This window comes from Nelumbo nucifera, chromosome 2 (genome assembly GCF_055504915.1).
Source record: "Nelumbo nucifera cultivar China Antique chromosome 2, China Antique-T2T, whole genome shotgun sequence".
In the NCBI taxonomy this organism is placed as follows: domain Eukaryota; kingdom Viridiplantae; phylum Streptophyta; class Magnoliopsida; order Proteales; family Nelumbonaceae; genus Nelumbo; species Nelumbo nucifera.
Genome location: NC_142650.1, coordinates 53,854,370 through 53,868,722, shown reverse-complemented (window position 1 = coordinate 53,868,722; position 14,353 = coordinate 53,854,370). Strand labels below are relative to the sequence as shown.

Here is a 14,353-nt window from a genome sequence, read left to right as displayed (position 1 = left end):
TCATCTATGGATTGGTTTTAGTTAGGATGAGAACATTTGGCGGGGTTTTAAGTACAAGATGGATGGATACTCAGTAGATAGATAATGGGAAGGTAATCTTTCATTTTTTTTTCTAATTTTAGTTCTCTTTCTCCTCCCCTGTGAGCTGTGACCGGAAGATAAGATTGAAACAGAAGAAGGGAAAATCCTAATCAACTGAGCCAGCGGTTTGTCACTAATCCAAAAACCCTACCTTCCAAGGTTGAAAAAAATTAAGTCGTGTGCAGAAGTCTCCATGAAAACAAGGTTTTCAGGGTGGTAGAGCTCGTTACAGACAGCAGAGATGAATTTCCCTGCGACCTTTCACGATAATTTCTCCTCCATTTTGCAGTGCACATCTTGCTATGAGTTTCGTTTCCATCCAGTTGTGGCTTCTTCAATTCTTTTGAGACGAAAATGTTTTCGTGGCGACAAGTTGCAAGCAAATCCTGTATCGAGGTTTCACATCTTTTTCTTTTCTTCTTCTGCATATTTTCAAAGTTCAATCTCATAGCTGCTTGAATTCAGATCTTAAACAATTTTTTTGTCCTTTTTCTTAGGCTGGTCTTTCAGAGGACAAGGAGAACGATCATTTGCCGTTTGTCGGAAACGGAGACTGAACCGGACAGTAATAATGATAAGGTACTTCGTTAGTTTCTCTCTTGAAGCCAGTTTATATAACTATAAGTAATGTTAAAATTTTCAACCTTTTCTTTGATTTGCACTATTATATGGAATTCAGATTTTTCAAGTCAGCATTTGGGCAATTGTTCTGTGAATCATTGGAGCTCATGAATACAGTTAGAAATTGCGGTTAATATTCATTAGGAATTGAACCTTAGTTTTTCATTCAGTAATATTTGCTTTTAATTTGAGAGTCTCTTTACCTTCTTCAGGAAAAACAAATACTTGAAAGTGGAGAAATGCCATCTTCCGCGAATCCAATTATGCAAACCAACCAAGAGATTGACTCTCAACCTGCTGTCTCTGATCCAGTAACTCCTCAAGTATCTCATTCAGTCTCTACTGAGCTATGATTGAAAAATTTTAAGCACTTAGTTCATGGATTTCTGTTTTCTATCACGCTTTTCTAGGATGAGAACCAAGCATCCGTGGTTGAAATGCTTGATTCAGATGACAAAGTAAAAAACAGTAATGGAGAACTCAAAGCTGAAGGTGATACCAAGGTGATTTTCTTCTTATCAGTTCCAATGTCTTAGCTTTTTACTTGAAAAAAATATTACCCAAAAATGTACTACAGCTACACGTTACTGGAATTTTTCATTCTTTTTTTTTCGTATTGGGGTGGAAGACTTTATTTTAGGACTATAAAGACTTTATTTTAGGAGATAGGTAGGCATCTAATTTTGAATTGATGTTAACTAAAGAAACTTCATTATGGTGAATTTATTTGATTATTCCCACCTGGAATTATTAAATAAAGGTATTATTTTGTAATAACACCCTAAATAAGATATTCATGCAAGTTAAATACAAATGGTTGATTTTGATTGTTATTATATAATGCCTAAACTTACCTTTAGTAAGTGGTCTCACATCGGTGCAGCAACCAATTACTTTTGCAAGGTCTATAAAACCCATATGATGTTTTCCCTTTTTGACATGTGCAATGCATGCACTTCTCCACTATATTTGGTTACTAGAAAACATTTTTGTTCTTAATTCAATACCCTTAATAAAGGTATTCTGCAATGGTTAAATAATCTAAAATGGCATTTATTTTTTATCAGAGAAGGCTGTATTGGAGACATTTTTAATTTGAGATAATTTAATTTATAGATACAATGGTAAGATTATTAACTTTTTCTTCACAGGCAAGTGATAATGTAGAAGTTGCAAGTGGATCTCCTCTACCAGGTGTGAAGGTGATTATTAGTAAAGCTGTTATGTTTTTTGGTTTAGAAAGTTTCTATAAGGAGAAGTGCAGTTTCATTTTTTTCTTTTTATTTTTTTTATTTACTGTATATCTGAAATGACTACTTTTTGTCCTCCCAAAAAAATATTGTAAACAAGCACAGCAACTGGGTGAAGCAATCAGGATCCCAAAGGAAACAATTGACATCCTTAAAGATCAAGTATTTGGTTTTGACACTTTTTTTGTGACAAGTCAAGATCCTTATGAGGTGAGATCATGCTGTGACCTTTCCTTTTCTTTCTTCATGTTTGTCTGGTTTACAACATGAGTTTTAAATAAAGGGGACCAATAATCAATAAAGATTTTTGAATGGGTTAGTAAGCCCTAATTGACAAAGCAAGGTTTAACATACATTGTTTCCTTTAACATTGTCTATTGTTTTTTCTAGTTCTTCCTAGCATCATTATGCCATTAAGGTCTTAATGAGAGAAATAGAAAAAAAAAAAAAAAGGAAAAACAGTAACATAGGCAGGTTTTATGGGGTTTGATGTTCTTCTAGATGTCATTATGATATGATGTGGTCTCCTATGTGATGTCTAGGGTGGAGTGTTGTTCAAAGGGAATTTACGTGGGAAGGCTGCTAAAAGTTATGAAAAGATAACAAAGAGGATGCAAGTAAGTATGCTTTTGGTTCTTTCATTGAAATATTTGAGAAGATCAATTATTTAAGCATAGATTTGTTTAAATTCTAGAACACCCTATTTACAGGATAAATTTGGTGATCAATATAAGCTTTTCCTTCTCATCAATCCAGAAGATGATAAACCTGTGGCAGTAGTGGTTCCAAGAAAGTCTTTGCAGCCAGAGACAACTGGTAATCCCCCTCCCTTCCAGAGAGAGAGAGAGAGAGAGAGTAAAAGGTGGTGTTATCTCCCTGAACTCTCTCTCCAATAGCACAGGGTAAGGACGGTTGTTGTTGGAACCATGAATTTGGTTTTCCTTGTGCAGCGGTGCCAGAATGGTTTGGAGCAGGTGCATTTGGATTGGTTACCATTTTTACCTTGCTTCTCCGAAATGTACCTGCACTACAGTCAAACTTGCTGTATGAAATTCTTCTTTCCTTTTCAGTTTATAGTTGAAGAAAAAGTAAAAACTATTACTTATCATCTCCCTTAAGATACTGCAAACATTTTTATTAGTTTATTTACTTTGAATTTCAAATCTTGTTATTACATGTTTCTGTAAATGACTTGAGATAATTATTTTTCTTTTTAGATTACTTGCTGGATAAATTAATGGTAGCTGTAAACTTGTAGTATGGGTTACAGGTATCCCATGTTGTGAATCCACCTTATCAATAGCTAATATCTACTATTATATTTTGAGTCCCTTGCCATCTTCTCACTACCTCAAGCAATGTCCTTTCAGCCTCCCCCTAGCTCTTCTTGAATCCTTAAAGATAACTCCATATTGCTACTATCAGTGGTATTCTATGTGCATTCTAGAACCATCTTAATCAAATTTCTAGTTTCTATCATCTTGTAACCTATAGAGCTTATTGTTGAGTTCCCATTGTTGGGATTCCCATCTAGGTTTATATGGAGAAAGTCCAACATTGGAAAGAAATGAGAGAAGCAAGGGGCTTATATTATGAGGATTGCTTTACAATCTAATGGCTTAAACGTTTGGGTTAAAGGTCGTGTCCAACTCTTGTGTGTAAGTCCTACATGTGAGGCAAGTTCTCTAGTGTTTGCAATTCCCTTTGATGCACAATAATGGTATCAAAGCTAAAGGTTTGGCTGGGGCAAATATTGATAGACGCACATGATGGTTCCCATTGCTTGCAGGCTTCCTATGGTTGAGTAGGTTACCAAGAGTGATTGATCTCCCATGATGATTCCACCCATGGAAATGTGCTCCCATAGTTGAGCAATTGGTGATTCACATGGCTTGACCCACCCATAGATGTCTCTGTTTGGTTGCTGACTTGTTGGAGGTTGAGTGAGGGCTCCTACAAAGGGCTTTTGTTTGGTGCATGTCAAACTTGGTGATATGATAACAACCATGGTTGTCAAGAGCCTAGGTGTCGCCAAGGCGATTAGGCGCTTTTCAAAGAACGCCTCGCCCAAATGCCAACTATGTTAGGCGCATGCTTATATAAATATTTATTAAATAAAAAATATATATAATATATAATATTTTATTGGTTGTTTTAGTTATTAAAATAGAACCTATTGCATGTTATCATGCTTTTGTATTGAGGAAAGTAAAAACAAAGCTAATCTTCGAGGGTTTCACATTGACAATAGAATCAAAGTATTGAACTGAGGAAGATGAGAGAACAACAGCCTCCATCGTTCCCACAGTCCTCTAAAGTCAAGGTGAGTTAATCCTTCTCCTTCCTGGTTCCTGGTTTAAAACAGTGGTTACGCCCCATTTTCTCCTCATCCTTTTTTGTATCTTTTCTCCAAGTTTTTTGAATCATTTTATTGGACTAAAACAGGGGCTTCGCCCCCTTCTTTTGTTCTTAAATTTCCTGCATGTTTTCAGCTTTTTTTTCTCATTATTGGTGTCTGAAACGGCTCCGCCCCTTCTTTTATTCTTCATATTCTTCTTTTATTTTAATATTTTTTCACTAGCTTTTCTGGGTCTAAAACAGGGGCTCCGCCCCCTTCTTTTTTCTTAAATTCTTCCATTTTTTCAGCTTTTGTTTGTTCTCATCATTGGTTTCTGAAACAGGGGCTCCGTCCCTTCTTTTCTTCTTTTATTTTAGTATTTTTTCACCAGATTTTCTGGGTCTAGAACAGGGGCTCCGCCCCCTACTTTTCTTTTTCATTTTCTTCTTTTATTTTAGTATTTGTTCCTCAGTTCTTTCAAGTTCCAAGCACAAAAGTAAGTGCAGAATACATAAATCCAAAAAAAAAAAAAAAAAAAACTAGTTCAAAAGGGTAGAAATCCATCAGAAACCTTTAGTTTTAAATTCCATCGCCTAGGCGAGGGCTAGGCACCCACCTAGGTGCCTGGGCGCCCCATGGTCGCCTAGCCTTGCCTTGACGTCTTGAAAACTATGATAACAACATCCGTCAATGGGGAGTACTTGATGTGGAAGAGTCAAGAGACATGCACATAAGGGTTAGATTGTTGGGATGCACATGTGAGTATACAAGGAGAAAGTCTCACATTGGAAATAAATGAGAGAAGAAAGGGACTTATATATGAGGATTGACCCATAATTTAATGATTTAAGATTTTTCATTTATGGAAATGTAGTTTGTTCATTTTCATAACAATCTGATCCAAACAACATTAGTGGTTGTATAACTATCTTATAATTTTTCCTTTTAGTTTGCTTGGTTGTACCCATGACATTAACACTCCAAAAGCACCTCCACACTCTATCTAGCCTTCATAATTTGATGGATAACATTCTCTGCGATCCCTCCCTCACTATGGAACTGAAACAAGGTAAAAATTGTTGCTTTAATATATCTTTTGTTTACCATACCTAGTGGTTCCCTCCTTTCTGTTAGGCTATGTTTGGTTTGAAGGAAAAGGTAGGGAAAGGTAGAGAAACCTTTACAAACCATGTATAGGTTTTCCTACCTTTCCCTACTTTTTCCTTCAAACCAAACACAACTTTAGTGTTAGCTTTAAGTTTCTAGTGCACATATTTTTTGGGCCTACCTATTGCAAAGAGTAAAGGTGTCAGATCATGTACCACTCAACAGCCCATGGCCCACTTTTGTCTTATGAGAACATCTCACCCTCGTTTTGTTAGGGGTGAGCAAAAAAAAACCGAAAAACTGAACCGACCGAAATTAAACAAAAAAATCAGTTAACCGAACCGGTTGGTTCGGTTTCTGTTCGGTGCTTTTAAAAAACCAAAGGTACTGGTTCAGCTTCAGTTAACCAATATAGAAAACCGAACCAACTGGTATACATATATTTCTATATATTTTATATATAGTTATGTATATTATATTATATATATATTTATTTATTTATATTATAAATTAATAAATATGCATTATATATAAATATATATTTTTATAATATATATTGTAAAAATTAAAAAACTGAAAAACCGACCTGAATTGAAGGTTAACTGGTACTACTGATTCGGTTACAAAAAATGCCCACGGTTCAGTTACCGTGAACACCCCTATGTTTTGTGCTTTCCTCTCAGTCATTGATAGTATTGCCCTTCCCAAGAGTGCTATAGAAGCTTTATTAGTTCTTAAGTGGATAGATGCAATGAAAGAAGAGATAAATGCCTTACATTAAAATGGTATGTAGGAGTTGGTGGGTCTTCCTAAAGAAAAGGAACTAGTTGGATGCAAATGGGTGTTTCCTATGAAACACAAAGCATATGGTACAATAGAAAGGTATAAAGCCTAGTTGGTTGCAAAGGGGTTTACATAGGTGTATGGAGTAGACTATGTAGAGACTTTTGCTCTAGTAGCAAAGATGAACTCCATTAAGGTTCTACTTTCTTTGGCTACAAATCTGGATTGGGAATTTCATTAGTTAGATATTAAGAATGCTTTTTTAAATGGTGATTTGAAGGAAGAGGTGTACATGTCTAACCGCTTGGTCTTTGTGCTAAAGGCAATGAAAAGAAAGTGTGCAGATTGAAGAAACCTTTGCATGGCTTAAAACAGTCTCCAAGGGCTTGGTTTAGCAAATTCCACCCGACTATGTAGCAGATGGGATTTAGACAAATGCCAAACTGACCAAACCCTCTTTGTGAAGGAGCAAGGAGAATTGCTACTTTGATGGTCTATGTAGATGACATAGTCATCACTGGTGATTAGACATCAGAGATATAGAAATTAAAGTTCTTAGCCACATAGTTTGAAGTGAAGGATCTAGGTTGATTATGTTACTTTCTTGGAATTAAAAGTTGCTTGCTCACAAGAAGGGATCTTCATTTCCCAAAAGTACATCCTAGATCTCTTAAGGGATATGGAGAAGTTAGGGGCAAAACCAGCTAACACCCCTATGGATGTGAATCATAAGCTTTATGACTGTTAAGGGGAACCTATAAAAGATGTTAAATAGTACCAAAGGCTTGTAGGGAGTCTCTTATACTTATCTATGACTCGGCCTGACATGCCTATGTTGTGAGTGTTCTCAATTAGTTTATGCATGCACCGAAGGCCACTCACCTAGAGGCAACAGAGGGAGTGCTCAGATATCTAAAGCAATTCCCAAGAACCTCTTTAAGAAGCATGGGCATATGAAAGTTGAAGTCTAAATAGATGTTGACTGGGCTGATTCAATGGATGACAGAAAATCCACTAGTGGCTATTGTACCTTTGTGGGAGATCTTGTTACTTGGCGAAGTAAGAAACAAAGTGTTGGGCATAGGTATCAATCATCCCCAACTTGTCACGAAGCTCATTATGTTGTGAATGATAAAATCCTTTGTAAGAACATATACAAGTGGACAAAATGTAAATCCCAATTCACATAATAAGTTCTTAATCCATAGAACTACAACACTATGGGATTTACAGTTCTTAATCCTGTCCTCCTTGAAAAAAAAAAGCACATTAAAGTGAACAAATATCATAGAGAAATTAGAGAGGAGGAGGTGCACACTCCCTACGTCTGCTCCAAAAACTAACTCATAGATGTTCTTACAAAGGGTCTGTTGCGAATCTTATTTATTGGTTCTATGTTAGTATGCTGTTAGTATGTTGTCAGCCTAGTCTATGTAGGTGCTGACAGCTAGCTTTCTTTTTTCCTTGTTAGTTGTTTGTTATTAGGACTGCCAGGGGCATTCTTGTAACTTCAGTTCTTATTACATTAAGCGAATATAAATAAGAAGCTGGGAACGACCAGCCCAGAGTTTTTGAGTCTCAGTCGACTCTCTTCTCTTCTCCTCTACGTTCTCTTCTCCTCTTTCTTCTCTTCTCTCTCTCTCTCGTCTCTCTCAGGAAGGAACACAGGGTCTAGGGGGTGAGAAAACAGTTTATTCGGTTAAAAACCAAACCGAATAAACCAAAATTTTAAATGGAAAACCGAAACTGAAATATTGAAAAACCAAAAATAACCGAAACTGGATTTTTTGGTTCGGTTTTCGGTTAAAACTGAATTTCATATATTATAGATATTGTATATGTATTATATATTAATATATATATATTATAAAATATATATAATAAATTATATATTTCAATATATAATGTAATACAATATAATATATATTATGCATATTATATATGTATTATATGTTAATATATATTAAATAGATAATAATGTTCGGTTAGTCCAGTTTTTTTGGTTAACCAAATTCCCAAACCTGAAAACCGAAATTTTATAAAACCAAAAAACTGAACCGAAATAACCAAAGACCTAGTTTCGGTTTCGATTCTTCGGTTTTAACCGGATAATGCTCACTCCTAAAAGGGTCTTCATCATTCGTGGCATAATGAGCTTTGTGACAAGTTGGGGATGATTGATATCTATGCCTCAACTTGAGGGGGAATGATGCAATTCTCGGTAGGGCTGTTCACAATTTTTTTCAAACCGACCAAACTGGACGAACTCGACCCGAGATGGTCAGTTTTAAAAAATAACTGGTCAGTTTCGGTTCAATAAATATTAAATCCCAATGGTAATTATCAAAAAAATATATATTAAATCCCAATGGTTTGGTTTGGTTGTGGGTTATGTGTATATAAACCTGCAACCGAACCGACATATGAACATTAATGAGAACTGATGTGACTATGAGTCTGTCACACTTTGACCCCTCTAAAATTACCTGACCTCAGCTATTATAATCATTAAATAGGCTAGTTTGTCAGGCGACATGTGTCATCATTAAATACTCTCAGACTATCAATCGTACCTTTTTCAAGACTTCAGCTGTTATAATTAAGTTAAGCCTCTTGCCCTCTCTCTCTCTCCACACAAAAGCCAAAATATGTCATCCCTTTCTTTCTTCACAGAAAACCCAAAAAGATGATGGGACATATCAAATATTAAATGTTGAGATGTGTGAAAATTCAAAGGCAATGTATTAGTCGATTAACCAATTAAACCAACTGAATTGTAAATAAAATTTTTAATTGGTTTTCTTTCTTTTGTGGTCTGTTTTGTTTGGCCTATTGGTCAATACGAGAGTATCAGTTTGGTTGATATAAACAAGTAAAACTGAACCGGTCCAGCCTGTGAACAGCCCTAATTCTCGGATTATGTGCCATAGGGGCACTTAGTCTTTTTATTTCTTTTTTAATTGCCGCCCTACATATAAATAATATAGTTGGCGCCACCAGCCTAATCTTTGGCCTCTCTCAATCTTTTATCTCTTCTTCCTTTCTCTTCTCCTCTCCTCTCTCTTTCTCCTCTTTTTCTTTTAATTTTTCCTTGCCACAACAAGAAGCCCAAAACAATTGACCACTGTTCACCCCTTGTTTAGCCAAGAAACCAGCCATGTTATTGGCTAATCTTTGCTCCCACTGTACTTTAACTCCTATGTTCAAATCCGGCCATTTAATTTCTTTAAGCTCCTGTCTACAAGTCCAAAAAATTGTTGGTACTAATTTATCTATTTTTACTTATTAATATGCATTTTTTCCATTACATTCTTTTGCAAGCATGTATATGTCTGTAAGGTTTTAAATTCAAAACTTTGATTGTGGCATTTTTTATTCTATATTATTCTAACACATGTTGTGATGTCTCAGATCGACTTTTGACAATCTTGGCTTGTTGAAGGATGGCCTTTCTGGAGCCCTTGTAACTGCACTTGTTTTGGGTGTGCATGAACTTGGCCACTTTTTAGTTGCTAGAAGCACTGGAATTAAGCTTGGGGTGCCATATTTTGTTCCTAGTTGGCAGGTGAGATATTGTTGTCTAGCACTAATTGGTTCATTAATGTACACATTACATTAATGAACATGCATTTCAAAGAAAATGTGAGTTGAGAGGTTTGAACCCTAGTCAATTACTTTAAAAATTAAAGAAATAACCATCTATCCACCTCATTCAAGTGTAACATTACTTTTATAGTATATGTATATGTATATGCCATGTCATCATGGTTTGACCTCCAGTTTGACTGCAGTTGAACCTCTGACCCATGGACTTCTCCCCTTTCTGGTTCTCTGTCTGGTCCGTTTCTAAACATTGCTTTTCTTTTTTCAACCCTTTCTTTATAATAGCTCATCTCTTTACATTATTCCTTGTGCTTGGAAAAAACACAAGGAATTCCAATGAGATAACTAGTGGACTTTGGCTTCTGTTTGGCACAACCATTGCATATGGAGTATCTGATGAGGTGTTTTTCTGGCAGATAGGCTCTTTTGGTGCCATCACAAGGATAGTAAATATTGTGCCTAAGCGTGAGGATCTTCTGAAGCTTGCAGCAGCTGGACCTTTGGCTGGTTTCTCTGTAGGGTTTGTCTTTCTGCTCCTTGGGTTCATCTTACCACCTACTGATGGTATTGGTATTGTTGTAGATTCGTCTGTTTTCCATGAATCACTTCTTGTTGGGGGTATTGGTAAGTGCTTGCTCTATTTTCACTTAAAGTTTAATGGTAGCACATGTGATTCTTTGTATGTGCTTGTGTGTATGCATGTTCTCAAAAAGTTCTTTTTTTGCATAGTTTTCAGTTGTCTCTTGTGGAAGTTTTGGTTCTCAAATGCTTTTTGTTGCATTTTTTTATTGGTTAGTAAGAGCAAAGAGATTTTATATTAATAAACTGTGGATATGTAACTTAGTACATTCTAAAGGCATAAAACAAATGATGAAGTATGGTGTTTACTGCTGCAACCCCTGGCCTGGAGCCAGTGTTGCATGGGCATGGGAGTCGAAGTCCAACATGTGTCCAAGAGCCTGACTCAGCAAGATGAAGAAACATGGACTTGTAGACATGTCTATGAAAAGTATGTACTATTAAAATAGTTTATACTTTTTAAATTCTAATATTATATACCTGCAAAAAGGGGTCTAGAATTGTTACCAAGTAATGTTTTGTATGAAAAATGGCATTCGTGTTGTACATTATCTGTTCATTATGTCAAATAGCAATGAGATAAAAAGAAAATTTCATATAGAAGCGTCCTCAATAATCTGTGGTATGTTTGACTGTGCTGCGTGTCTGACATGGACATGTTGTCCATTTAGGGGAGTCCATGCAACACTGCTTGGAACTTCCTAACCAGGGCCTCTAAAGTCACATTTCCCTTGCAGCTCCATATATTGATATAAATATAGATGTCTTCAAGAACAGATTCTTACTAAATTTTTTTCATTTCAGCAAAGCTTCTTCTTGGAGATGTTCTGAAAGAAGGTACACCAATATCTGTCAACCCACTTGTAGTTTGGGCATGGGCTGGACTTCTTATTAATGCCATCAATAGTATCCCTGCGGGCGAGCTTGATGGGGGTCGTGTCTCTTTTGCACTATGGGGAAGAAAGGTATTCTACTTAAAATGCAAAATAGAGTAAGGAAAATATAAGACCCATGCTATGATGTGAACGTAAGTAGAGTCAATAAGTGAATAAATATGTAAATGGAACATAGTAGCCATGGATTGTTATCCCAGAAAGAGATCTACAAATGTATAACCATCTGATCAGTTCAATATTTAGCCTAGGAAATACCAGTCATTGAATGTGAGGGTTCCGCATCTGTGATCTTAGTAGAATGTATTGGCAGTCTACCACAAGGATCTCCAGACTCCATATTACCTTACAGCATACACATGCATGCACATTTAGGAGGTGTCCGCTAATGTGAATGGTTTTGTTTTCTAAAACAAAACAACTGGCAGTTAGCAAAAACAACACACTTTTGCTGATGTGGAAGTTGTTTTTGCTTTAGAAAACAAAATCACATACGTTGGAAAATACCACCTAAGGTAACAAACCTAGTTGTTTGGCCGGTTATGCAATTGTCAAGTGTTTTATGCTTCATACTTCCAGATTTAATCCTTACCTATCAAAGTGAAGGAACAAGCAAAAATAGACTAATTTTCACTAATTTTCTGTTTTTGGCAGGTTTCTGCTCGTATAACTGCTGTCTCCATTGCTTTGCTTGGACTTGCTTCATTGTTTAATGACGTGGCTTTCTATTGGGTCGTTCTGATATTCTTCTTGCAGAGAGGTCCAATTGCTCCATCGTCAGAGGAGATTACCGATCCTGACAACAAGTATGTTGCTCTCGGCATTGCAGTTTTGCTTTTGGGGTTGCTGATATGCTTTCCATACCCATTCCCTTTTACTAGTGAAGATATTGCAAGCTTCTAATACATGGTCCACATGTATGCCATTTACGGCTTTCCCGTAGATATTGGAGGGTGCGATTTCCGGGAAGTATTCAGGACAATAGTTCGGAGTCTTCGGACTCCTTCATGAGTTTATAACACGTGAAAATGTATAGAAAGTTGGCCATTTGTTTTGTTTATTCTGCTCTCTAGCAAGCGCAACAAAATTTTGGTGGAAATGTTGGCTCCCATGCATCAAATCAAACTGATATAAATTTGTTAAGCATATTAAAGCCTATTTGGATAGCTGATTCAATTGGTATAATTCATGATGGATAGGCTGGTGAGGCACATTAATGTTAATGTGTTATGTTCTCAGGCTGATTCAGTAAGACATCACTCTTTGAAGTTTAGTTCATTATTATGCAGCCCAGTGAGAAGTTCTGGTTGTTCAAACCACCACCTGGCCTCAAAACTGAATCGGGGTTGATATGCTGTCCAACATAGAGGTCACTGGTCAATCTTTAAGACTTTAACTATTATTATGAAACTCAACTTCAAGGTGTTGGTCTGCTCAACCAGAAATTCTGGGTTAAGTCCCCAGTTGAATCATTCTGCACATTTAACACTACACCCTACTCTGAAAAGGGGAGAGAGGAGGGGACTTTGAACACTGTTTTTTAATTTAGTGTCAGAGGCTTTTCTTTTTGCAGAATACATCTTTACTTGTTTTTCCAGGAAGCTTTATATTTTTATTCATGCTGACCAGACGATTGGCCCAAATGGTCAGACAATTTGATCCATGAGACCATGACCTGCCAGAACTAATGGATGGACATTTATTTAGTTCAGGTCTTCAGTCTTCTAACGCTGTTGCTTGGTCAAAAATCCTGTATTTCTTTCATAGAACTTGTATGGATCCTGTTTAGTATCTGATTAAATGGTTTTTTTTTTCAAAGAATGTTCAAGAGAAAATGGAGAATGCATATACGAACATATCAATTTTCAAAAGAAAATACCCTCTTTTTTATAGGTAGATTAGACCTCTTTGATCAATCTTTTTGTTTTTGTTTGTATGCTGGAGAAATAACCAATAATTTTATTATGATTTATATTTTGGTTAACAGTGTGGAGAATTGGTCTTTCTTATGCATTTGCATCATGCAATTATGTTCTTATCTGAACCATTCACCATTTTTTTTTAACTTTATTGCTCGACTTACTCAGCCTCCCAACCTTGGGTTGTTGGACAAGGACAGCGTCTTCTGCGCATCTTCCCATTTCACCATTTGTTTTTGCCTTCTTGGACTCAGCTGCCAAATATTTTATCCATCTGATCATGGATTAGCTGGTCACAATCAGTTTCAGTTTGTTTATTATGGGCACGATACGTATTGACTAATTGTATCGGTGATCCACCGATACACGAAATATAAAGAGTTTCAGGGTAAGACCTGTTTCAGGGGTAACCAGGCCATTAACCAACCCCCTGAATATATTTTGAAAAAAAAAAAAAAGTATTGATACAAAGTCTGATACACCCAATTTGGCGTATCGGACTGTACTGATACTTTGAACCTTCCTCCTAGGTAACTTAATGGAGGGACAATCTGCTTTCTTCTTTGAAGAACAACATTGAACCATTGATTGTTGGTATTGAATAGAAGATTCAAGCTGAATTACTCGTATTAATAAAAGACAGACTTACAGCTTAAATAGAAATATTCTAAACAGCATAATGTTTACTAACAACATATGCAGATTTTTAGGAATAGAATCAAAACAAAGTGGTGAACATTCTCAACCACAACTCCTACAAACTAGGACACTTGACTTGGTCTTTGATTTACCATGTCAATAAAACTCAACTCTTAACACTCTCTTTTAAACTGATTTCTGCTGAAAACAGTTTAGGATTCTATTGCCACATGGTCTTTTTCTTTTTCTTGATTAATGCTTCGAATAGAACAAACTCCAAGCATGTTCCTCAAACTCTGGTTGTTTCAATGGCTTAGTCAAAATATCTGCAACTTGTTCTCCACTCTTACAATATTGCAGCTCAATCTTTTCATCTTTGCAAAGATCTCTTAGAAAATGAAAACGAACATCAATATGTTTACTTCTCTCGTGCATGATTGGATTTCTTGATAGCTTGATAGTTGACATGTTATCACAATAAATGATTGTTGGACCCTTTTGCTCATCACCAAGTACTTAAAACATTCTTCTAAGCCACAA

The 14,353-nt window shown here is 36.1% G+C and overlaps 1 protein-coding gene across 3 annotated transcripts; it reads left to right on the top strand.

Moving 5' to 3' along the window:
* The first annotated feature begins 61 nt into the window (after positions 1-61).
* EGY2 (ethylene-dependent gravitropism-deficient and yellow-green-like 2) lies at positions 62-12,505 on the top strand. 3 transcript variants are annotated; one of them, XM_088897203.1, is made up of 14 exons: positions 62-206; positions 371-477; positions 579-660; positions 915-1,025; positions 1,113-1,205; positions 1,854-1,904; positions 2,058-2,162; positions 2,495-2,569; positions 2,663-2,768; positions 2,903-2,996; positions 9,592-9,745; positions 10,200-10,407; positions 11,167-11,327; positions 11,910-12,505. In XM_088897203.1, the coding sequence occupies exons 4-14, from the start codon at positions 942-944 to the stop codon at positions 12,156-12,158; spliced, it is 1,380 nt and encodes a 459-aa protein (XP_088753329.1). In that variant the 5' UTR covers positions 62-206; positions 371-477; positions 579-660; positions 915-941; the 3' UTR covers positions 12,159-12,505. The 3 variants fall into 3 exon arrangements, with proteins under 3 accessions (XP_088753329.1, XP_010262813.1, XP_010262812.1); XM_010264511.3 differs by having other exon boundaries at positions 99-477; positions 915-1,013; XM_010264510.3 differs by having other exon boundaries at positions 99-477.
* The last annotated feature ends 1,848 nt before the right edge of the window (positions 12,506-14,353 follow it).

Excerpts from the sequence above, each read along its gene's own strand:
- EGY2 (XM_010264510.3), top strand. The coding sequence starts at position 323 with ATGAATTTCCCTGCGACCTTTCACGATAATTTCTCCTCCATTTTGCAG. Across the intron at positions 661-914 it reads CGGACAGTAATAATGATAAG|GAAAAACAAATACTTGAAAG; the intron begins GTACTTCGTTAG and ends TACCTTCTTCAG. Across the intron at positions 2,163-2,494 it reads CAAGTCAAGATCCTTATGAG|GGTGGAGTGTTGTTCAAAGG; the intron begins GTGAGATCATGC and ends TGTGATGTCTAG.